This window comes from Pseudochaenichthys georgianus, chromosome 18 (genome assembly GCF_902827115.2).
Source record: "Pseudochaenichthys georgianus chromosome 18, fPseGeo1.2, whole genome shotgun sequence".
NCBI lineage: Eukaryota > Metazoa > Chordata > Actinopteri > Perciformes > Channichthyidae > Pseudochaenichthys > Pseudochaenichthys georgianus.
The window spans coordinates 9,231,062-9,255,936 of NC_047520.1; the positions used below are offsets into that span (position 1 = coordinate 9,231,062).

General features: G+C 42.3%; 1 protein-coding gene across 4 annotated transcripts in view; it reads right to left on the reverse strand.

Annotated features, from left to right (window-relative positions):
• Window positions 1–4,823: 4,823 nt before the first annotated feature.
• The window catches only part of chd3 (chromodomain helicase DNA binding protein 3), a 41,062-nt gene continuing 21,010 nt past the window's right edge, over window positions 4,824–24,875 (reverse strand). For 2 of the 4 annotated variants that reach the window (XM_034105715.2, XM_034105713.2), the window contains exons 28-40: window positions 24,728–24,861; window positions 24,008–24,152; window positions 22,979–23,141; window positions 22,745–22,896; window positions 21,998–22,184; window positions 21,808–21,915; window positions 21,591–21,722; window positions 20,512–20,620; window positions 19,391–19,523; window positions 16,922–17,117; window positions 15,914–16,080; window positions 14,422–14,548; window positions 9,130–11,046 (exon numbers count right to left, since the gene is read on the reverse strand). In XM_034105715.2, coding sequence (XP_033961606.1) covers window positions 10,820–11,046; window positions 14,422–14,548; window positions 15,914–16,080; window positions 16,922–17,117; window positions 19,391–19,523; window positions 20,512–20,620; window positions 21,591–21,722; window positions 21,808–21,915; window positions 21,998–22,184; window positions 22,745–22,896; window positions 22,979–23,141; window positions 24,008–24,152; window positions 24,728–24,861 — 1,980 coding nt within the window. In that variant the 3' untranslated portion in view covers window positions 9,130–10,819. Of the gene's footprint in view, window positions 5,222–9,129; window positions 11,047–14,421; window positions 14,549–15,913; window positions 16,081–16,921; window positions 17,118–19,390; window positions 19,524–20,511; window positions 20,621–21,590; window positions 21,723–21,807; window positions 21,916–21,997; window positions 22,185–22,744; window positions 22,897–22,978; window positions 23,142–24,007; window positions 24,153–24,727; window positions 24,862–24,875 lie in introns of those variants that run through there. The other 2 variants (XM_034105716.2, XM_034105714.2) reach the window with 2 other exon arrangements.

Sequence of the window (24,875 nt, forward strand, 5' to 3'; positions counted from 1 at the left end):
AGAAAACTCACAAAAATGAACCAACAATACACCAAAAGTGCCATGGACATAGGGCTGAACGATATACCGTGTCATGGCGATAACCGCGATATGCGCATGCGCGATATTCACACCGCAGGGACGTGCGGTTTTATTCATTTAAAAAAAAAAAAATGCTAACGCACTTTAGCACAGAATTCAAAATAAAGATACCCTTATTACTTATCGAAACTGCACATACAATATATCCGATTAAAGCTGAGACTCCACAGATTATTTAAGTATAGTATCTAAGCGATCTGATCTCGCGACAGGGGAAGCAAACACAGACATCACAACACGTTCCTTTTACGGAGCTTCTAGGGAGATCGTCTCACCGTAGCTGTCAATCTGATCAAAAGACGTGTTCAATGGCATTAAAACGAGAAAAAACGTGGCTGAATCGGTTGATCCATAGGTTAATAATGTATCTGTGGCTTTGAAGCAATTGTTTATAATCCATAATTAAATTTGTATGTAAAAATCGGAGCACAAAAGTTAGCTGCTAATGGTAGCCACCAGGGTGTATGCAGCTTCCGGTTTTGGCTACGTGTCACTCTCACTCCTTATTTGCCAAGACCGGAAGCAGCAGCCACTCCGGTGGCTACCATTAGCAGCTAACTTTTGCTCTGCGATTTTTACATAAAAATGGAATTATGGATTATAAATGAAATAATTCTTTTATAGAGAGACGTTAAAAACCAATGGATTAACCGATTCAGTCGTGGTTTTTCTCGTTTTAATGCCATTGAACACGTCTTTTGATCAGATTGACAGCTACGGTGAGACGATCTCCCTAGAAGCTCCGTAAAGGTACGTGTTGTGATGTCTGTGTTTGCTTCCCCTGTCGCGAGTTCGGATGACTCAGTGATGATACTATATACCTAAATAATCTGTGGAACCTCATCTTTAATCGGATATCTTGTATGTGCAGCTACGATAAGTAATAAGGGTATCTTGAGTTCTGTGCCAAAGTCCGTTAGCATTTTTCGCTCAGGGGTCATTTAGATGCTTCTTATGAGACTTGTGTTTTGTTTTGGTAAAAATGGTTTGTATCGTCAGTTAGCTGAGATTATTTCCGTTAATCTGTTATAACACATTAATAGGTTCTTAAATATTAAGATCCCCTGAGACACAGTGTCGTGAAAAAAAAAGTAAAGTACCCGCCGGGACCTTGGGGCTTAACAGGTTAAAAAAAACGCAATATATATCGCAGGGGAACCAAAAAACCGCAATGTCAGTTTTTTTCAATATCGTGCAGCCCTACATGGACACCACGGCGGGTGGATCAAGTATTGATACTGTAAGCCAAGAACTAACCTGCCACTTTAACACAAGACTAAAACACAGAGGTCGAATAAGTACTCACATTATTCATTTAAATAAAAGTAGCAAAACTAAAAGTACTCTGTTACAAGTTGAAGTACTGCATTCAAAATGTTCCTCAAGTAGAAGTCAAAAAGTATTAGCATTAAAATATACTTAAAGTACCAAAAGTAAAAGTACTCAGCTATGCAAAATGACACATTTAAGCACCATATGCAAATTATTGTATTATAATTATTGATGCAATAATTTCTTCATCACTTGGTAAAAGTAGGGTTTATTTGAATGACTTTATATAATACTGGGTAGCTTAACCTATAATAGTGTATAATAATGAATTAGTTGATTCAAAATGTATATCTGTAATCTAAATGTGCAAAGTAGCAAATAACTGTATCTGTAAAATAAAAGGTAGTGCAGTAAAAACTACATTTGTCTGCAAAATGTCTCAGAGTAAAAGTATAAAGTAGGATAACGTGAAAATTCTCAAGAAGAAAAGTAAAAGTAGCCTACCTCAATGTTTTACTTGAGTAAATGTACTTAGGCTAGTTACATTACAGTACCATTGCCAAAACATCAACAGGGCAGAAAACAGAGATGTATAAACAATATAAACTCAAAAGCAGCTACGTACAGCCCACAAACACACGCATTAAAGCAGAAAATAGACCCTAAACATAGCATAACATGGCATTTATGGGCTTCACACACACCAATAATCACTATGGAATATGGTGGTTGTTGACAGTGCCATGTTTGTACAGTGGTTTGTTGTTGTACTCACCGCGAAGTACAATAGGAAATATAACCCGTCAACCCAGCCTCTTTCTCCCCAGGTTCTCAGACTCAAACTGCACAAAAGTCCTCACCAATACATCACTGAATGTAAAATAAAATAAAAAAGAGTAAACCCTGGAGTATCCGCAAGAAGAATATTAGCATTTAGCTAGCGTCTTAGCTCCAACCATAATGCACCTGCAGGCATCCGTGTGGGTTTGTTTGATTTGGTTACATTGCTGTCCTGACCGGGACTGAGGGATTCAGCTAAATGCTAATTAGCAATAGCTCAGCATGCTACCTTCCTACCTTTTAATGGAAATGATACTGCTAACATGCAGTAGTGGAAGTATTTCAGAACCAATACATAAAAAATCCTGCATTAAAAATCTCACTGTAGTTAAGTACAGTACAGTTTGAGTAAATGTACTTAATTACTTTCTACTTCTGCTAACTTTCTAAAGTTTAGCAGGTGTAATTCTTACCATTTTCACACTTAGCTTTGAGCTACATTGGCTCATTAGCACAACACACAACTGAGGCTAGAGGGGGTGGCCTACTGGATTTTATTTAAAATTTAAAATACAGAAATCAGTGTAATACTCCACTACATTAAAAGAGTATTCAACACATATGTATATAAAAGTATGTGATCTGCAAAATGCGCTTCAAATATCTAATGGAAAAAATAGCCTACAGTATACTCTGTAGTCAATTCAGTCAGTATGTATTCACTATTTAAAAGAAAAAACCACACAGTGCTTTTTATCGTTTCATTCAGTTTTATTACAAACAGAAAATAAAAGAAAGGAAAAAAAGGTGATGCGTCATCATTGACAGGTTTCACTGCCATTTGAGTGGCACCACTACATACACAGTAACACAAGATACCCAGAAATGAACACAAAATCTGGAGAGAGGGCAAAGTAAAAGTGAAAAAAAAAATGTAAGTGCTTTAAACATTTTAGTTCAGGAGTTGCAAAAACATTTGTATGTAACATAACTCATAAAATGGTCTGAGACTACTTCCTGGGACGATAAGTGTAAAATGTCTGGGATTTATGAGATAAATTAACCCCTACAGTAGCTATCGTTTGTTTTTAACTTAAAGCAGACTTGGATTTACAGGTTGACATCAGGTTCTAAATTCAGTTGAATGATTTTACATTTGTTCAGCTATGTTTATTAAGGCGATTTTTAATGATGCTTTATATAAAATGAGTTTCAAGCCTTGTAATAATAACCGTGTATTCTTACTTGGGTTACATAGTATACATTATCTTTCTGCTCAAAGAGGCATTAAGGGTAACATATGGCCTATTTTCTATATGTCATTTGCAAGCCCCAAATCTAAAAAACAATTGATAAAAACAAGTTTTCTTGCAACATATCTACCTCTGAAGTTAGCTCAACTTCTTCGTTTGCGTTCTCTTGTAATCAGAGGACAAAACATTGCAAAAAAGGTGCGTTTGTGTGTTGCGCATACTGAATCGTTTTTTTCCCGTTACAAAAAAATGCATCTTTTGGTAGAAGCTCTTTCTCGAAAAGCAACAACGAGAACACAAAACGACAATAGTCATAATCATGAGAGTAAAAACACAAGAGAACACGAATGAGCTGCTTAAATATGCAAAGTATATCACAGAATTTTGTAGAAAGAAATAGAAACCTGGGGGAGTTAAAGAGGAGTGTTCAGGGTGATCAACAGGTTTAATAACACTGACTTGCTTTATGAAAAGGTTATAAACATTCATTGGAGGTTTCCCCAAAAAAAATAGCACTGTAGCGAACCCCCAAAATACCTCAAAGCTCCTTACATAACTAGAACCAGGGAAGCGGCGGCAAATACCTAATGTGGTCTAACGAGTCCTGAATATAATTATCATATCACCTTGCTGCGTGTGTTTGTATCTGAACATGTATTTATCACTAAAAGAAATAAAAAAGCGGTGCTTGGAGCTGCTCAGACTGAGAAACTGGGAGAATTAGAAACAGTATTAAAACAACTGTAGGCACAGCTTGACACCATTTTTTTTCCCTTTCCACAAGACAGCTTTATTGTGATTAAAACATGCTTCAGGGGAGGAGTTTGAAATGATCTTAGTTTCACATGCAGCTTCCTGTAGAGGGGAGGAGGAGGAGGAGGAGGAGGAGGAGGAGGAGGAGGAGGAGGAGGAGGAGGAGGAGGAGGAGGAGGAAGGTTACATGGTCTATTGAGAGATCTAAAAGGTTTCTAGGGTTGAGGTGGGTTGAGCGTTGTGTGTGTGTGTGTGTGTGTGTGTGTGTGTGTGTGTGTGTGTGTGTGTGTGTGTGTGTGTGTGTGTGTGTGTGTGTGTGTGTGTGTGTGTGTGTGTGTGTAGATGAGGTTAGAAGCATCCCAAGAGGAGGAGGAGGAGGAGGAGGAGGAGGAGGAGGAGGAGGAGGAGGAGGAGGAGGAGGAGGAGGAGGAGGAAGCCTGTGTGAAGAGGCCCCGCTTATGAGGAGTATAATGGTTTGAGGCAGACGAGAAAAGGTCACAAGAAGTTAAGAGACGATATTGGAGTGTATGTACTGCAGCTCTCTCTCTGTGTGTGTGTGTGTGTGTGTGTGTGTGTGTGTGTGTGTGTGTGTGTGTGTGTGTGTGTGTGTGTGTGTGTGTGTGTGTGTGTGTGTGTGTGTGTGTGTGTGTGTGTGTGTGTGTGTGTGTGTGTGTGTGTGTGTGTGTGTGTGTGTGTGTGTGTGTGTGTGTGTGTGTGTGTGTGTGTGTGTGTGGACATTAAGTGCACATGTGCATGAGTGTGTGTAGTGTAGCTTGTCAGGGAAAGTTTTAGAAGATCTGTCAATACGTTTTAATACTGGATGTGTTAGCGCAAAAACTTCCTTGTAGATATGTTTGCAGCAGATGGGTTTCCGAGTGTGTGTGTGTGTGTGTGTGTGTGTGTGTGTGTGTGTGTGTGTGTGTGTGTGTGTGTGTGTGTGTGTGTGTGTGTGTGTGTGTGTGTGTGTGTGTGTGTAGTCTAGTCGTCGATACAGATGACCTCTCCGCTGCGTTGCTCCCGGCGGTTTACTAGCAGCTCCGCTTCACGCTCCTTCTTTACAGACATGGGGGGCCCGTTCAACACTGCAGGGAGAGAGAGATAATCTGAGTCAGTTCAACATGAATTCGTCTTTATCTGGCAGATTCTCTATGAATCATTGTTCGTACTCACACAGGATCACGCATTTGCAAGTAATACACACATTTAGAAAGTGTTTCAGAACGGCTATTGAACATCTTTTGGGAATTCACGAACCAAAGGCCGAAAATCTCTTTTGAGAATGATGAATGTCCAGTAGGTTTCACGTCTGGGCATTTGGGTATGTACTATTAACACTTACTACTAGTATGGGATGCTCTTAATTATACCAAGTAATCCAAGCAGATAGCAGGATTGTTTCCAATGGTGTGTCAAGGTTTAAAAAAGCCCAATTGTGCTTTATTTCCTTTAGCTTGTTATATAGGTGTTGCTGCATGTAAATGGTCTGCACAAGCTAAAATCCCAAAGTCCCTGACAGAGAGTTTCACACTTGTCTCACTTGTGCTAGCGCTACAACACATTGTAAGTGACAGGCTAAGGGACGGGACATATCTAAGCAGTTGACCAATCAACAGAGACGACCTGCTAACCAATCAGAGCAGACTGGGCTCTGGTTTCAGACAGAGGGTGAAAAGAGGTTCTGCAGCACAGGCAGTGTGAGAAAAATAAAGATCTTTTTGAACATTAAAGCACGGAGACACGTCCCAGTAGAGGAAAAACGGGCCCCTTTGAAGGTGCTCCAGTACGTTTAGGTTATAGTTTCTATAAATATCTGAGAGGGTGAACTGTCAATCATCCTGTTTATTTATAATAATGCAACCAAGGTATCACACTGACTTGCTGAAAGAGAAACTGTATTTAGGCTTGCGTGATAATACTCTGATAACCTTTTTAATGAGCAAACTTGCATAATACAGTACATCAATATATCATACAACAATAATGATAAAACCCCAGAAGTGCATAACCTGGAGAAAGTGAGGCTGGCAATGAGTTAACACACACACACACACACACACACACACACACACACACACACACACACACACACACACACACACACACACACACACACACACACACACACACACACACACACACACACACACACACACACACACACACACACACACACACACACACACACACACACACACACACACACACACACACACAGGCACATGAGGTCACGGACACACAAACGCACACATGCATGACAGATATCTTTTTTCTACACGTCTGCTGAGGGATGTGTGTGTGTGTGTGTGTGTGTGTGTGTGTGTGTGTGTGTGTGTGTGTGTGTGTGTGTGTATCATGAATTTGCTCGGGGGGTGGAACGGCAAGTTTAGCGCTCCATTCAAAACAAAGCCAGGAATAGACCAACAGCGCACTTCTCTCAATCGCGCCACGGGGAAGACAAACTGTCATAATACCCCCGTGCTGATCAAAGATGCGATAAAGAGCGTATTGAGCTGAAGGCTGTGACTGTGTGTGTCTCTTCAACAAGAGGGGGGGGACTCATGGGAAAACTTGTGGCATTTTGCCAGTGGAGGCCAACGGAAGGGATAGAGAGAAAGTGTGTGTGTGTGAGAGGAGATTAAATCTGATGAGAAGCAAAACAAATGGAGGTAAAGACCGGGTGAAAGAGCAGGAGGAATTACGGGTGCAGGGCGAAAACAAATATCCAAAAACAGAAGACGGAGTTGATTACACGGGGAAATCAGCTCAGGATGGGGAGAAGACAAAGGACAGTAGAGAAATGCCAAAGATGCGATTACATACGTTGTCCACTAGAGAGCGCTGAACTGTATATTTTCCCGCTAAAATGTTCCGGTTTGTACGTCTTAAGGTCGTCGTTTTTCCAAAAAGAGGATAAATCGGAAATGTTTTCGTCATACATTCATAAAAAAAAACGTAATAGGCGGATATATTTTTCAAGTCCTTCGTCGATGTCGTAATTAGTTCCTCTCTAAATGAAATACCGGTTGTCACTGTTATTTGCGTAGTCCGTCCTTGATTCAAATCTTTTGCGTGTTTTGGAAAGAGAATCAGTTTTTATAATGGACGGATTCTTTATTGAAACATGAGTGTGTTTGGCTGCACTGAAAACAAATAAACCCGTTTCTGTTCTGAAGGCATTTCTCACAGAGTAGCTCAAAGAATGCTTATTGGCTTCACAAAATAATCTTGGCTCTACGAAAAAAAGGCATATAAGGCCAAAGAAAACGTGAAGATAAAACAGGAATTGGATTTAAATGAGACACTTGTTTTCCAACAGATAACAGATTCCCTCTGAACTCACTAAGCAACACTTCACTCTGTCCATCCAAGCGCAGGTCAGTGTTAGACCGAGAAACACTTTCGAAGTTATGTTGGCAGTGATATTTGCAGTTACAGTAAAGACAAATATGATAAATTAAACAGACCACATCTGGACTCTAAGAATTCCTAAAACTTAAACCATTATTCTGCTAAAACTCTGGCTCTTGACTGGATGGAGCATCTCAAGTCCAGAAAGGCAATAAAAAACATTCCTGGCCGTAATGTCTCTCCCTGCAGGTCCCGTCTACTATCTTATAGAAGGGAACGCTGCCATCTTGGCAGGAAATGCTTACCGAAAAGCATTTGCATGAGCGTGTCTGTGCCAAAAGCTTTCATCAGGAACAACTGTCTGCATCTGAACCGTCAAGTGTTTGGGAACTAAAGAGCAACTGTTTGATTTGAGAGTTGGTCCAACAGAGAGACTTGAAAGAGTTGCGTAAATTCATGTGTTGCAAGAGTTTGAAGGTAAATCAAGGTTATAACTGTAAAAACGAATTTGCATCTGTGTCTCTGCTTTCTTTCAAGGCTGGGCTCAAGACCTGAAAGTATCAAAAACTGGTAAGAAATCAAAGTGGGTCAGACTTTTAGTCTTGGCTACTAATCTATGATCAGATATTTCCAGAGAATGTGTCTTAATTGAGATTTTTGAGCAATTGAGAGCAGCAACACATTGGTATATTCCCCTATTTAAAAAGGGCTATAGACATGGAGTGATATAATGTTTCATTTGGAGTTTTGTTTCTCTCAACCAACTGAGTTCAAAGGTCACCTGTTGTGCAAAATCCACTTTTTTACTTTTAAACATAATTATGTGTCTCCTTTGTGTAAAGAGATTGGGAAAGTTTCCGGATAAAAGATTCTCTCTCTTTTATCCCGATCCATTTGTATAAAAATGGAAATGAGCAGATCAGATTTTGGCCACTTCGTGATTTCACAATGTTTTTTAGAGTTGTGCAACCATTAGCCAATCACGAACCAAGGTAACACCCGCCCACCTTATCACCTGAATTTCCTCCGAGAGCACCATTCTCGTTCTTTTTTTAAACCAATCATCTCGCAGAGGGGCGTGGCCAGCAGCAGCTCTTTAGCATTTAAAGCTACAGACACAGAATCATCACTTGTGAAACAGGGCTGAAACAGAGGGGTTTATGGCAAGCTACAATGATCTGTTTGGTAGTTCAACCAAGAGACATGTTTTGTATATATCTGGGACCTATAATATATATATAATAGGGGATCTTTAAGTGCATTAATCTCTCCTTTTGGCTCCGTTTTGGTCTCCACCAACTCCTGAAGGAATGATGCTGCTCTTTAGCTGCTAAATGCTACACTTTGCTCACAAGCGAGTCGCTAACATGGTTTGGTTTAGTAGCGCACAATGGGTTTATAAAACAGCTTCCTTCCGCTAGTTAACAATGTTGATGAGAGCCTTGATACTGAAGCAAAAAGTGTAAATGCGGTAAAACCAAAACACGGAGCTGAAAGACGCTAAAGTGTCCTGAAAAGCCGTGAGAAACTTCGGAGTGATATTTCTCATTGGCTTTATCCTTATGAGTGAGTCTATCCCCTTTACACATGCTCATTTGATTTATTGTACGTTTATTATAAGCTTTAATTTGCACATTTTAGACGGTATCATTATACAGTGCTCAAGCAAGTATTGAACGGTTGTGTAAAAACAAAATAAAGTGTGTGAAGTTTAGCTTATTTTGTAACAAAGACATGATAACAGTTTTAATAGCTTATATAGGTTTATTAGCACCAATATTGAACATTTTAAATAATATCTATTTTAGATTTTAAATGCCAGTGCTAACATGCACATACTCACATGTATAAAAAAAACCACATTCGCACACTCAGCAACCTCCACACACACAGTCAAGTCTTCATTGCAGGCCGCACTACTGCCACACGTCTCTGGTCTTTATGCCCTTTCAGATGAAAACGGAAATACCACTCAATCTTAGCTTAAAAATACTCATAGGTCGTAGAAAAGTGTGGACTGTGAAACTGATCTTTCACATCTCCGCCTTGCAGACAAGAGGCAGAGGAGTCTGGGATGTAAAGCTCTGCTGCACACACTCCGAGGTGGAAAAACGATGATACAGTCCAGAGTGTTTTATTTTCTCGGGTTCAGGGGACATTTTCCAGCGTGGAATCCATCACGCTGTCACAATAAAGAAGCTCGAGGAACAAAAAAAAAAAGGTTTCAAAGTGAGTCTCCCTTTGCCTTTCCGATGACAGATTGCACTCTTTAACTTTGAGGAAGAGCGGCTCGTAAATACTGATATCTGCTCGGCTTGAAAACAGGAAATGTGAGCGTAGTGGAGTGATATTCCCCTTTAAGTGACCCCCCCCCCCCACAAAAAAAGGTGCAATAGTAAATATGCTTTGTAATACAGTACATTTTGTCAGCTGCTACTAACTGTTGGACAAAGGCAATTATTTTTATATCTACGGTTGGACTCAGGAATGCTGGGGCAAAGAGTCCAAGGAAATAAGTGTTTTATACTTCAAAGAATCTCCTTTTTCCATCTTTCCTTTAAAGATCATCCCTTTCTATTTTGAGTTTCGATGTCATCTGCCCGTGCTAAGCAGAGAAATTCAGTTTGTTCTGCAGGTTTTGTAGGTTGTGTGTGAGGTCCACGGTGTATAGCTATATATACTGTATGTGTGAGACTGAGAAAGCGAGGCGGGGGAGTTGGGGGCTGCGGAGGAATGAGGGAGTACAGGGTCAGAGCGAGGGGACGGGCTTGTTCAGTCAGCCGGCGGATGAAGAATTGATCCGGGGGGAAATCTTTTTTCGGCACAGAGGGGGAACAGAAAAAGAAATCTGTCTGAGCGGCTGTAGAAAAAAGAAAATCCTCATTTTGCTGCATTTTCCTGAAAACCTGTGATCGCATTAACATACCGTCTGTTTTTCAGTCTCTCCCTTCAGAGGTTTTTTCAGTAGCGCCTTGTCTCCAAGCTTTGTGTGTTCCAGACAGGTCGTCTCTCTTTTTTCTGTCTCTGCCTCCCCCCCCCCCCCACGCATCATTAGCGCTTGATCTCAGCGCCAGCTCCTCACCTCTCCCTCCTTATTCTGGCCGTCTCTCTGCACTTGATTGCTTGTTTTCTTTCAAGCGCCGCCATGTCTTTTTTTTTATCCAGTGAGCTTTACCTCTCCCTTTTTTATTCCTCACATTCCAGCAGTGTCAAAGTGCTCTGTCCTTGGGTCCTCATTGGACTTCCCCTTCATGCATTCAGCCATTTTATTCCACAATTTTTGTTACATTCCTGGATTTTCCATCCAGATTTCCAACTAGCCCCTCCCCCAATCAGGGTTTCTTTGGTCGCCCGTTGCGCGGCAGGTTCTCCACCGTGTTGCTGAGGCGGTATTTGACGATGATGCTGTGCACGGTGGACTTGGGCATCCTCAGCTCCTGCCCGATGGCCCCCTCCGACTTGCCGTCCTTCCAGAGGTCCACCACGCGCTGCCGCTGCCCCACGTCGTGCTCCTTGGTCTTCTGGCACGCAGCTCCCCCGGCGGCCCCAGCAGCGGCTTCTGTGGGGGCAGACAAGCGGCAGACTGTAGTGGAGACTCGGAGAAGGGGGGAGCAGGAAAATGTCACACTTTACTCGTCCCCGTAGGGAATTCTCTTTTAGTCTGGCAGGGGGTGTCACTGTCCTGCTCAAGGACACTTCAGCAGGGCGGGTGCTCCACTTGAAGGGCCCTAATTTCTACGCCCCCTAAAAAAAGATGCCTAGTATGTGGGACTCCTTTGATGAGAGGCTTCCTCCTGAAACAAGTGTTCCAAACAATGCAGTTCAAGATATATCGTGTGAGAAAGCACATGGAGCATTTGGTGCATCATTACCTTTGTGTAGTTCACAGGGTGCAGCTAAAGTCCTGCCATGGCAGACATGCATATTTCTGGATATGTTTTGTGTACTCAAGCGAGGGAGCTTCTCTCAGGAGACGGCTATTAACGGAGGGAAGCTTGGAGGTCGCAGAATCAGAGAATTGTGTTGTTTTAACTCTCTGGCTCACTTTCTTTCCTCCCCAGCTGAGGTCAGGAACCAGCGCGACCCCAATCAGAACCATACATGTAGTCTCATGTGCGTGCTTGTGCCCTGCCAGAGTTCAGGGTGTTCAAACTGCACTGCGCGGCCCCCACAAAGCCAAACTCTTGCGCGGGACTATTTCTGAACATCCAGCGCCGGGGCCCAGCCCTCCCGCCGCTCCACGAGTCACAACACGACGTTTACACAACCAAATGCCTTCTGCGGTTTCTGTCCCTCTCAAAATACCTCGGTACAAAGTCCGAAATGTTTTCTTGGCACGGCCAGACACGGAGCATAATGACATTTTCAGAGATAGGCCCTGGCTCTCTAAAATGCAATGCCTTTGACAGATGTCTCGGTCTACAATTACATAAATCAAGGTTCCTCTGAGTGAGAGGCAGAGAGCGCTGGGTGTTGTGGTTTCTTTAGGCCAAAGCTATTGGGGAATATCGGGTTTTACCAGTTATCTTTGCCTCATCGCCGCAATCTAAACATCTCCGAACACGAACACACATGCAGCCGCCTGGCGAGCATATGCCGTTACCAAGCTCATTATGAGGAAATACATTCACAGGCTTCCTTTGACACACAGCAGGCGAGGAGAGGAGAGGAGAGTTGGACAAGACAGAACGAATTCTTTCTTTTCTACACAATAACTACTCAGAGCCACAATGAAGGGAAAAAAATAAACACGGCGAAGCAAACACAGACAGGTTTGATAGCGAGCCAGACTGCGTGTTTCACTGTTGCACAATGTGTCGTTACTGCTGAGTCTGGAGCTTTTTGAGGTGGGACATGTTAAGAGATGAAAATGCCTTAATATACTGTAGCAGTCAGCACGTTCCTGTTTGATTTGGGTAATGTCTATTTCAGGTGTCTATCTGGCGGCCACATCAGAAGCTGCAGATGTGTTTTTCCCATATGGACCCCTTTGTGGCAGCTTTCGCAACCTAAGCTGCGCGGGGAGATAAAGTGTCGACTCAAAGTGCTTAAAGCAGCCTCGCTTTAGAATCCATCAGGTAGTGCTTATTCCTCACATATTAGAGGATTAGACTGAAATCTAGGAGTTCTACAGCGCTCCATCGCAACACGTTTGCTCGCAGGAATTTTCCTGAAATTCCCAGAAGAAGTCATTTTGATTCTGAATGTTTTTCCACAACAACATAACCATATAAAGATGCAATTCCTCAGATGAGATCTTTAAATAGAAGACACATTGTGAACCGCCCATCATCGAGAGACTGAAACAACTGTGATTACTGAGCTGGAGCGGCTTGTGTTTTCTCACACAGATTACTGAGTCTGCTGGAGAGTCAAACAAATTGAGGAATTCCTCAGCAACTGTGTCCTTTGTTCGGAAAAAATGTGTGTGCAGACCTCCCTGCTGAGTGCTTTCTCTTTAATACAAAGTGAAATTCAAGCAGCACTAAACTTATTTATTATTTCACTTTCACAAAATGGTGAGACCTGCAAACAAAGCAACACAAACAAATCAAAGCAGCACAGGCCAAACATATTCCTGTCTTTCGGTACTTAGTGTGGTTCAAGCTCGAGAGACACTAGATCCTACATTTCCCATAATGCAACCGAGGCTTTTGTCCGACCCTCCTCACCTCCATCTGTCCAACTCCATGTTCCTACTTTGTAACGCAGGCTTTACGTTATTAACCAGTTATCTCCGAGCCCAAGCAGAGAGCACCCTGATGACATCACTATGACATCAGAGGGGTTATTTCCTCCTCTCGAGCCACAGAGGTCATTTCAGTTACAGAGGCTGAAATGTACTCTTAACTACGAGGTAACACTATCTTATGTGTGAAATTGGTGGAAGTCGTTTCCTGTCCAAATCTTCCCATAATGACCTTCTATCACCAAATGTGAAAAGGCCATTATTTACCTCCGCAAGGAAGCATAAGCATCAGGTTTAAACTGCAGACAGATCAAAAGCACAGTTATTCTTGTGTGAATTATATTGAATACTATAATTATTGTTTTGATTGACTGGGACAGGTCCACCCCTCTCGCTCTCACACCCACACACAGAGCACCTGCATGTGCAGACTTCAACTCTCTCTTAACCGACCCCTTAAGCAATTTCAACACTTTTCCACACACCGACAGAGATATCAAACCCAAAATGCTGCACCTTTATATAGAATTACAAATACAATCTAGGTTTTATATGCCATTGTTTCAAATATATCTACCTGCAATTCGGTCTTACATTACATTACATTACATTACATTACATGTCACTTGTTAGACGCTTTCATCCAAAGCGACTTACATACTCGATACTGTGGACAATCCCCACAGGAGCAATTTGGGGTGAAGGGTCTCAGGGACACAACGACATGCTGACTGCAGTGGGGTTTGAACCTGGGACCCCCTGATCCGAACACCAAGGCACAACCCACTGCGCCACACACCTGCCACATATTTGATAGTTTGACCAACTTTGAGATCCTTACTATTCTGTTTTTTTCTTGTTTTAACCTGGACTGTATTTTCCCATGTTTTGAGTCTAACTGGGACAAAGGGTTTGAAATTGGTCCAGTATTGAGCAAGAGGGCTGCAAATTCAACCTATTGCGAGACGCTACACTGGCAATGGACGTCCACATTAACTATATGACCCTGTCAACAGCAAGAACACTGGAAAAAGTAAAAAAAAATGTATGATGCACAATGGCCCCAATAGGCATAAATTACTGCCGTCTTGACAGCACTCTTGCTCAATAAAGGACCGATTTAAAAAAAGATTGCACTCAATAGTCACTTCGGAAAACACAGGAAAACAAGGTCAAAGTGGAAAGTCATTCTCAACGTTTGAGATGGAGAAAAAATGGGATGTGAATGGAGCTTTAAAAACGTACCTGATATGAAGGATCCGGGCGACATCTGACTGTAGTTGGCCCCTCCCATGAGGAGGGCGCTCGGGGGGGCGGGGGTGAAGGGGGCTCCGTAGTTGTGAGGGGTTGCGTAGGGTCCCGGGGGAATGGGCTGCACAGAGGAAGAGAGGATGTGATTTACATAAACAGAGGATATAAGATAAATAAGACAAAGCACTTTTAGATGATGGAAGCCGACACGTAAATCTGCTGACTCAACACGTTGAGGTCCACAGGTGGGCTCTCTGTGTTTTCATTGGCCGGCCTCCATTTGGATTGTTCCCACTGAATGAAGGCAGGTTTTAACGTGTGAGTGTGGCTGAGGTTTTTACTGGGTGTGGTTAAGAGCAGTCATTAAAGAAATACTCATATTTAAACTTAATAAGAAGTCCATCCCTATAAAGTGTGTGTGTGTGTGTGTGTGTGTGTGTGTGTGGTGTGTGTGTGTGTGTGTGTGTGTGTGTGTGTGTGTGTGTGTGTGTGTGTGTGTGTGTGTGTGTGTGGGTGTTTCTCAATGTCGAGTAAAGCTGCTCCAGAGCCACTATTTCAAGCATACTACGTCATCGAGTGCCGCCGAAGGACTGTTCCAATGTCCAGCATACTTGGAATTCTACCGAGCCCGGCTTACTTCGTTTGGAGAAATGTCTAGGCTGCACATGGGTAGACTCCGTGGTCTTAAAATCCCCACAATGCTTTGCGCACGGACCAATTTCCCCAAATCTGTGGCGGAAAATGTAAGGCGGGGCCTCTCATATGACGCACACCTGCACACTTGCTCGCCTGTTCCACTCTTTGTTTTCCGAATGCCAGGAAGGATTCTTGCCTCGCTACTGAAGCAAGTGACTCGGATGACATGTGCTACCAAGCAAGCGTCCTCGACATTGAGAAACACCCAGTGTGTGTGTGTGTGTGTGTGTGTGTGTGTGTGTGTGTGTGTGTGTGTGTGTGTGTAGCCTGCTGCTGACTGTGTGTGTGTGTGTGTGTGTGTGTGTGTGTGTGTGTGTGTGTGTGTGTGTGTGTGTGTGTGCGTGTGTGCGTGTGTGTGTGTGTGTGTGTGTGTGTGTGTAGCCTGCTGCTGACTGGGTGTGTGTGTGTGTGTGTGTGTGTGTGTGTGTGTGTGTGTGTGTGTGTGTGTGTGTGTGTGTGTGTGTGTGTGTGTGTGTGTGTGTGTGTGTGTGTGTGTGTGTGTGTAGCCTGCTGCTGACTGGGGGTGTGTGTGTGTGTGTGTGTGTGTGTGTGTGTAGCCTGCTGCTGACTGGGGGTGTGTGTGTGTGTGTGTGTGTGTGTGTGTGTGTGTGTGTGTGTGTGTGTGTGTGTGTGTGTGTGTGTGTGTGTGTGTGTGTGTGTGTGTGTGTGTGTGTGTGTGTGTGTGTGTGTGTGTGTGCGTGTGTGTGTGTGTGTGTGTGTGTGTGTGTGTGTGTGTGTGTGTGTGTGTGTGTGTGTGTGTGTGTGTGTGTGTTAGTAGCCTGCTGCTGACCGGGTGGGTGAGTGTCTCGGTGCCCTTGCTGGCCAGCCGGCTGAGGATGCTCCTCTCGGACATCTGCAGGCGGGCGGCGATGGGCGGGACCCTGCAGAGCGAGGCGGGGAGGCGGGTCACGTCGGCCTTCATGTCACTCAGCAGCTCCTCCAGCTGGTTCAACACTGCTGGGACACAAACAAACACCTCCGATCAACAATCTCACCTTTTAGCTCCTACTTCCTGCTTGTTTTGCACACTATTATTAATCATGTGGTACTTTATTTGATACAGACAAAAGGCCCTTCTACATCTCCATAGATGTGTACATGCCTGTTCAAGACTGTTTCTTTCTTGTACAATAAAATGTGTTCAGGCATATTATAAATAAACATTGATTGACTGTAAATGTCTCATCTTAAAAAAGGTATAATGAACATGTTCCCTTCACATAAGGTTCTGTTCCTGTCATGATCCTGTCACTCTGTCATCACATCCCGACATGGAATTAACTACTGATCCATTTGATAAATAGGTTTACAAGCGCCGTAACGTGCAGGTACACAAGAGCAGAAGTGCACTGAGCGTGTTATCCTTTCAACAGGAACGATATATACAAGGACAGACTTGCCGGAGAGGCAGTGAGGAAATGTTTGGAGCTATCACATAACAGCGTGTAAGTTTATCTGCTTGGCTTTACCGAAGCAGGAAGGAATAACGATTGCACCACAGTTTGTCAGATATCTTGATCTATTTTATGAATATGAAATTATCTTAACTTCAGTCACATGCTTTTATCCCATGGCATGATGGCAATACCAATGTTGAGGTATAATGTTGTATAATGTTTTTATCATTTCTATGCTATGACGGTTGTATTTTGTCTTTGCTTTTGTTTGCTTTGCCCTTTCAGGCATTTCTTGTGATTTGGGGCTATAATACATTTTGATTTGATTTGATTTGTTAGCCAATCTCTCCCAGCCCATATGTGTTTGGTTACATACAGATATAAAAAAGGAACTTCCTGACCTTTGTGCAACACGGCGTTGGCCGGCTTGTTTCCTGCCAGCGACTCCTTGCTGAGGTGCTGGTGGGACTCGGCCAGGCACTCCACCTCTGTGAAGCGGGCATTGAGCGCCATGGCGGGGTGGGAGGGGTCCTGCGTCATGTTCAGGTACGCCGCCCGCCGCAGCTGCTCCTCGATCACCAGCGCCTGCTCCAACAGCTGCAAGACAACGGGGGCAGATCATGAGGGAAATGGGGTTTCTTTGTGTGTCAAATTCGACTCAAATCACCCATTTTATCTACTTAAAATTAAAATATATAAAATAATAAATATATGGAATAAAGAGAGAAATAAATACAAGAAAAAATCAATATAAAAATATTATATTTATCTATTTTATAAATAAAGAATAAGAAAAGAAATGTGAAAAAAAGGACATAAAATAATAAATAAGTAAATATAATATATGGAATAAAGAGAGAAATAAATAAAATAAATAATCAATATGAAAATATAAAATTATTATTATCTATTTTATTTATTTCGGTATATCTCAAAAATATATATCTGTGTATTGCATAAAATGTACTTAATTTGTATTATTTGTATGTCATTTATTTATTGTAGTGTATATCACGGGTAGAATTGTAGTTACTAGTTACTACAGCTAAGGGGGTTGTCGACCCTCCGCTTCAAGTCGGGCCGAACCACGCCCCTTAGCTGTGATATAATGACCATATACCACGGCCTATCGTGAGCTATTGCTTAAAGTGGACCTATCATGCTATATTTGAAACATATATTGTAGGGCCATGCCTATATACATTTTTTTTTTTCAAAATACCAAACAGATCATGCATTTTAGCCATGCCTCATTTCGCTCTATTTGCTCTTTTCCAGCCCTGTTTTTGCAAGAGCTGATTCTGCTTTTGTGGCAGACTACAGCGCCACTTACAGGCCTGGCTAATGTACTACAGCGTCTCCAGTGCTTTCGAGCGGTCAATCATTCCCCTGATAGGTGGAGAGTTGCCCATATAGGCGGAGCACCCCTTTTCTGACGTCAGGAAAATCCAAATAATAATCAGCTCCGTTGCAGCCCCATTTTTAGAGATTTGGGTACGGAGGAAAAGAGAGAGGGTTGTGTTTTCTGACACTTGATGAGTTCCCTGACACACCGGGGACACATATTCATGTATAAAAGACGTACAAAAGTGCATTTTGCCTGATCGGTCCCCTTTAAATATCCTCTATTCCTTGAAAGGCCGAGCTGTTAATCCACTGTGTTTCCTTGTCGGCATGGAAACAGTAATTCTAGTATTTTGAAATCAAGCTCCGACCAGTGATTCAGATTTGTCCGGCACAAAAAGAGGTCATTTGCTGAAAATGTGTTGCACAAGAAGGGTAAAGGCTAAAAACATACTAATGGGAAATATCTATTTTTATTTTTGCGCTATCTGGATTGCACACAAAAAAAGCTACAAATATTTAGAAGAGAGAGAGACGAAATACATGTTGAAATAAATAATAAATATGGTTTACAGAGAGAAATACATAAAAGAATGAATACATTTGGAAATATAAAGACAAAAATGTATATTTATTTATTCAGTTATTTCTATATCTGTTTTTAAATACACCAGATTTTATATATATTTAATGTATTTTTTCTGTATATTTTTGTATAATGAAATGATCAAAATAAGTGTTTAAAGGTGTTACACAACAAGGTTAAAGGCTTAACACCTTCTAAGAGGAAATCGGTTTTTATTTAGTGCTCTTTTATGCCATCATGATGACAGATTTACAACGAAAACTACTATTATTTAGCAAGAGATAACGGGGAATGTGAAAGAGACGGAGATACAGTAAATGAGGATGTTGCGGCAGGATCTGAAACATGTGAGCGGCTCAAAAACAGGATGAGGGCTCTTCCAGAAATGCTGCGGTCAGCCAGTATGTGGGCGTCGGGGCATCGGTCAGGTGATGGAAGACACTGTGAAATGTGACTGAAATAGTTCCTGTCTGGTATTGAAATCTGTTATGTCATGTAGGTTTGCTTCAAACTGCTTTGTATGGACGTAATCGTTTAATAATTTGAGCTTGTTTTAAAGGTGCCCTGTTAAGTTCTGGTTTCATATTTGTATGTAGTGTCTCTACTGGGACATGTCTCCATGCTTTAATGTTCAAAAAGCTCTTTATTTTTCTCATACTGCCTGTGCTGCAGCACCTCTTTTCACCCTCTGTCTGAAACCAGAGCCCAGTCTGCTCTGATTGGTTAGCTGGGCAGCTCTGTTGTGATTGGTCAACAGCTAAAAGATGTCCCGCCCCCTTAACCTATAATGTACAATGTGTTGAAGAGCTAGCCAATTAAAGCGCTAGTGTTACGTTGTGATGTCGCTACATTATGGAAGTAAACAAAGCACAACAATGGAGGCGTTTCAAACAGAGCTCCTTTAAACTAAAAATGAAGCTGGGGCTAGGTCTCGTCTCACCTTGAAGCGTCGAGCCAGGAACTTGTTCTTCATCTCCAGGAAGTTGCCTTTATTCGCCTGCGACTTGAAAGGCTCGTTGACGATGGCGAACTGCGGGTCGTTCTGGATGTCCTGCCACCGGGCGTAGCCGTGACTGACACCAGGGTCAAGGGTCACGTAACACTTTTGGGTAGGAGACAGTGTATCCAACATCATAAAAGTAACATCACAGGGAAGCTAAGAACTAAACATTTTGTAGCTATTATCCTTAGACTGGAAAAGCTGTGACCCATATTAGAATTCATAATTAGATGAAAATAAATCTGTGCCTATAGTATAGAGCTAAGAGAAGCTTAGCACGGCCATTAGCATAAACACTAGCATATAGCAAGGGAAAATACCTAGCTTAGCGCTGTCCAAAGTAACAAAATATGCCTACTGACTTAATCGATTAACATTTGTATTTTCTTCTTTGTATTCGTACATAACAAAACATTTAAAGACGAGATTTTTTTACTATTCTTAATTGTTTTTTACGTCATTTGTAAGTCTTTTACGTAGAATTGCGTGCTAACTACAACACTTTAATCAATCTCTCCAGAACTTTCCACAAAATGTCCTTTTTCCATGTTTGCATGGGTCAAACAAATGTGGCACTAAATGTTAATTAGACACTAAATATACTTGGGAGGCTAATCATTTGAAGTTGCTAGCTACTGTTAGCTGTTTGAATGAAGGATGCATTGTTTGCATGTACAAAGGTATAATAGTGGTATCTGACCCTATAGAAATAACATGTTGTGCCCAAAATAATACAAATGTGCAGTTGTTTTAGTACAAAAAAGGTTTCACGCAGCTTCTGATACACACATTTCCTCTCCCCTGTTACTTCAGACTAAATGGACCTCATGATTATCTTGCAGAATGGTGCAAACACCGTTTACATTAATGCTGCACAGCCTTAATTACCATAATAGAGGGAGCAACATGAACTAAATGACCGACTGCAGTGGCTTCCAGCACACAGCTTGCTGTTTACCAAGCTCTGGCCTGCTTGTTGACTTATTACGCTGGGCTTCGGCAGGCTTATAGGGAAATAAACATAGCGGGGTCATCGCTCGGGCAACCGCCATCAAGGATACATCACGATTCCCGCCAGCAGCCAGAAGTCGTGTCGGCGGTGCCAGATCTCGTTCATCTTCCCCGAGGAGATGGCGGCGCGCTCCTCGTTCTGCCAGAGAGTGTGCAGCTCTAAGGAGAGAAGCTAAAAATGACTCAAAGTGCTGAGCCGGCTGAAACCTGGCTGCAGGTGTTTCCACGGGACACGGAGCTTTTCTGGGTTTGTGATCAAGGCCGGGAGATGGTTCTGGCTTTCGTACAGAAGCGGGAGAAAGCTACGGGAATGTTTTCTTTGCTTTAGTCGAGGCTTTATGTTGTTTAGACTGCCTAGACGCTTGTTTGGACATGTTATTAAGTTATTGTTACCTTTTCACCTTTCTGTCCTCGGCTTCAAGCGCTCTGTAGTGTGTTTACTTGAGAAAAACAAATCTTATTAATTTAACTGTATACATTACATGGGTGATTGGCACGATACATACAGGTACTTCTATGTCTATTAAACAGGGATACAGAAATTGCTTAAAATAGTGAAGTGAAAGTACAATTGCACTAGTAAGATCTTTGAAATGTGATCCGAGGTCTTCATACTTGTATTCTACAAAAACCTTTTGTTTGATTCATTATGAAGTATAGCAGTGCTTTTACTAAATTGTTCTAGCCTTCACTTAAAGAAAAATACAGATAGAAAAAGCCTGTCCTGAAAAACACAACTCCCTACCCCAGTGTCATCACTGCTACATTAGCAAGAAGCTATTATTAAATTCTTGTCATATCCGAGTTGCCGTTATTATAACTTAATAACTTGTAAACAGAGTTTTTGTCAACATCCAAGTCAAAACTGTGACTGGGAATTACATCCAACTTGGCAGTTAATTAAATAGCAAATCTTTACATTTTTTTTACCTAATTTTCATTAGATTAGCCATTTCTTAAAGATTGCTTAGAAAGAGAATTGTCTTTTATGATAATATTGATAGCTAAAATACCCGGGGTAAATGTTGAAGAGGTAAACGTAGAGTGTTGAAGTTGTGGAAAGAGATGAAAGTAGTCCAGTTAAAGTAGTATTTTTGAATGTGCACACGGCAGCAGAATCAGTACTGACCAGTGAAGCCGCCGTCTGCGATGTTGAACATGAAGCGAGGTCGCTCCATGAGAAGCCTCCCGTTTCCCCGGGTTAAATCCTCCCTCGCTGATCTCACTTCTTTCCCAGCATCCCTTTCACCTTTGACTTCCTCTGTTATCGAGAAACACAGCAAAGGTGTCATTGGGTAAAAAAAGCTCTTCCATGTTAGATTTCTTTCACTGACATCGGAGCGTACCTTTCTTGACGTCAGACACCTCGGGCTTCTCCTTGTTGTCCGTCGTTTTGCTCGCGGCTGGTGTTTCTTCACGCTTTTCTTTCTCCTTTTCCTCCAGCGCCTTTTCTCCTGTTTTGATTAAAACAGTACGTGAGCAAGGACTAAAACCAACCTGGCTTATCAAGTTCCTGTTCTGTGTTTTCGTATTTACCTGATGTCTCCTCTTTGACCTCGTCTTGTTGCGTCTCCTCTTTACTCTCCTCTTGGTCTTTCTTCTCCTCCGGTGTGGCGTCAGTCGTCTCTTTCTTCTCCTCCTCCTTCAGCTCACTCTCCTCTTTGTCTTCACTCTTTTCACTCGGGGACACTGTTTGTGATGCGTCTTTTGTCGAAGAAGAACACTGTGAAAAAGCAACATCTTCAAATGTCAGCTTTAAATAGATTTGAACAGATCAGTGAAGCCTTTCTGCTATTGATTCCATTAACGTTCTGAAAGATCATTTCCAGAGCATGCTGTAGTGATTGTTTTTTTCTACCTTACATGCATTTTCCTTTGATTTTAATAAGATATGAGTACCCCGCTATAATTCCATTGAAAGCAGGAGTTATTTAAAAACGTTGCCAAGCGTTAACAATGTATGTTTTTCTTCAAGCTGAATGAAAGGGAACAGAAAGCACTGACAGAAAAGGAATAACGGAACAAAGATGGATGGCATGCTTTGGACAATAGTTGAAAATAATGTAAAAGGAATTGTCGTGAAATGCATGAAATAAACAGGCATCAACGGAATAAGACTTTAAGGTAGGAATAAAGGTATTTTTTACAAAACATTTCACGTCTTAAAAAAGACGCAGAATGGGAAAAATGTACAACAATGCAAAGAAATGTCTTTCGATAAGAACATACTGCAACTCTGCTGTGAAAACCAATAGTTAATATCATTTTCTCAGAGTGTCCCACCTCTTCAGGGTCTGCAGTGCTGTTGCTCTCCACCTCTTTCCCATCATCCCCCTCTTTCTCCTTCGCTCTTTCTTTGTCGGACGAGGCCCCCCCTTCCTCTTTGTCCCCTTCTTTCCCGTTCTTTTCCATCTTATCTGATGGAGCAGGGGTGGCTGCACAAAGACACACTGCATGTTAGATTATCTGCTGTCCTTTACTTGGAGCGCCCCCTGCTGGATGTAGTAGAAGTGTTACCTGGCTTGGAGGTGCAAGGTGTGTTGTTGTAAGAGGCCTCGGGGGTGGTGCTGGTGGTCTTCATAGCCGGAGAGGACGCCCTGGAGGAGGATTTGTCCAAAACGACCTCCGGCTTGAGCTCTGGGAGGCTCCAGCGGCCGTTGATGTGCTCAAACTCCTGGATCTGGACATGAAATAAAAAAAAAAAAAGAAGCTTGGCATGTGTTCGGTTTACCTAACACCACCTTATTCAAACTCACCCCCCACATGCCCCGCTCGTCTGGCGGTAAATCACGTGCTGGCAGAGACAGCAGATCGGGATGTCGGCCCGTTTCAACAGGTTGGACGGATCGCAGATGTTTGGCGAGCTGACAGTAATAGAATAATCAGAACATCTCTCAGGATGTTATGGTTGATTTCATCACTAGAAAAGTACTTCTGACATTTTATTTACGACCTGATGATTATATTGTCTTTGAAGTTTGGTAAATATAATATATCTTTTGACTTGACGAGGGCCTGTAGACAAACTGCTGATATGGAGGATTTATTCTTTGAGGTTTTTACCAAGCAAACCCTGTTTTTAGTAATATGTTGGGTCTGCTTTTACAGAAATAACCATTTAATGCTTTTACATTTATTGCTATTAATTGTTAGTAATGGAGTACGACATTTCCGGAGAAGGTTTTAAATACCTATCTATATATTTACAGAAGGGAGAAATGCTTGTCGGGTGTAAATGTTTTAGATGTCGATTTCCACTCTTCTTACATCATATTATAAGTTATTGTTAATTCAAACTGGGGTGGCTTTTATTGGGAAGGAATTTAAGGACACTGAGTTTAGCACTTACAGCAATCATTCATAAAAAGCTTTTTTTGCACCCTGCACAAGGAGTTTGTCGTGGAATGAAAGCTGTCAAGTAGCCATAAGGGTTGTAAAATCAACCAGGACTGAAATATTAAGGATGAGATGTTTACTGTAAGTGTCCTAGTTTTCATTATTCCCCACACTTGTCCTGACTTAGGAGGTGATCAGCATTGGTCTAACCTTCTTCTTGACGAGGGACATGACGCCGATGCGGGTGAGGACCGGCTGGCGACACAAGCCCTCCCTCGGCACGCCGTCTGCGAACGTCTCGGCGCCGTCAGCCACCGGCTCGCACAGGTGACGCATGAAGAGAGACACGTACGCTCTGGTGGAGAAGAAGAGGAATATTTGGTTTAAGGTCCCTTATTATACTGTTTTTCATCAATATATTACAGCTCTCAGATATATAGAAAACATGTCTCTGAAGTGTTTGGCTCCAAACACCAAACGGGTCATTGCAGCATTACCCATAATCCCCTCTGTTTCAGCGCTGTTTCAAAAGTGCTGATTCTCTGTCTGTTACTTTAGATGAAAGTAAGGAGCCCCTCCCCACGCCCCTCTGAGAGACATTTGATTCAAAAGAACACAATGGTGCTCTAGAGGAGATTCAGGTGATAAGGTGGGGGGGGGGGGTTACCTTGGTTGCTGATTGGCTAATGGTTACACAAGCCAACACATCGTTATGACATCATAAAGTGGCCAAAATCTGATCAGCTCATTTTCTGACAGGAGTTTATAGAAATGGAGAGAATCTTTTCCCCTGAAACTTTCAGTCTCTTTCCACAGAGGGGACACATGTTGATGTAGAAGAGACATGACAAAGTGGAATTTGCATAATAGGTGACCATTGAATGTTGGGTGGAAATAGAGATTACATTGAAGTCCAGAGTGTTTCCTTACTTGAACTCTTTCTCCGTCTTGCCCCTGAGGTCTCTGACCAGCCACTGGGAGGAGAAAGCGTCCTGAGAGGGCATCCCCCAGCGCATCACTGCGTTCAGGAAAGCCTTTCTCTGGCGTGTGTTAAAGCCCAACACCTGTGGAAAATCAC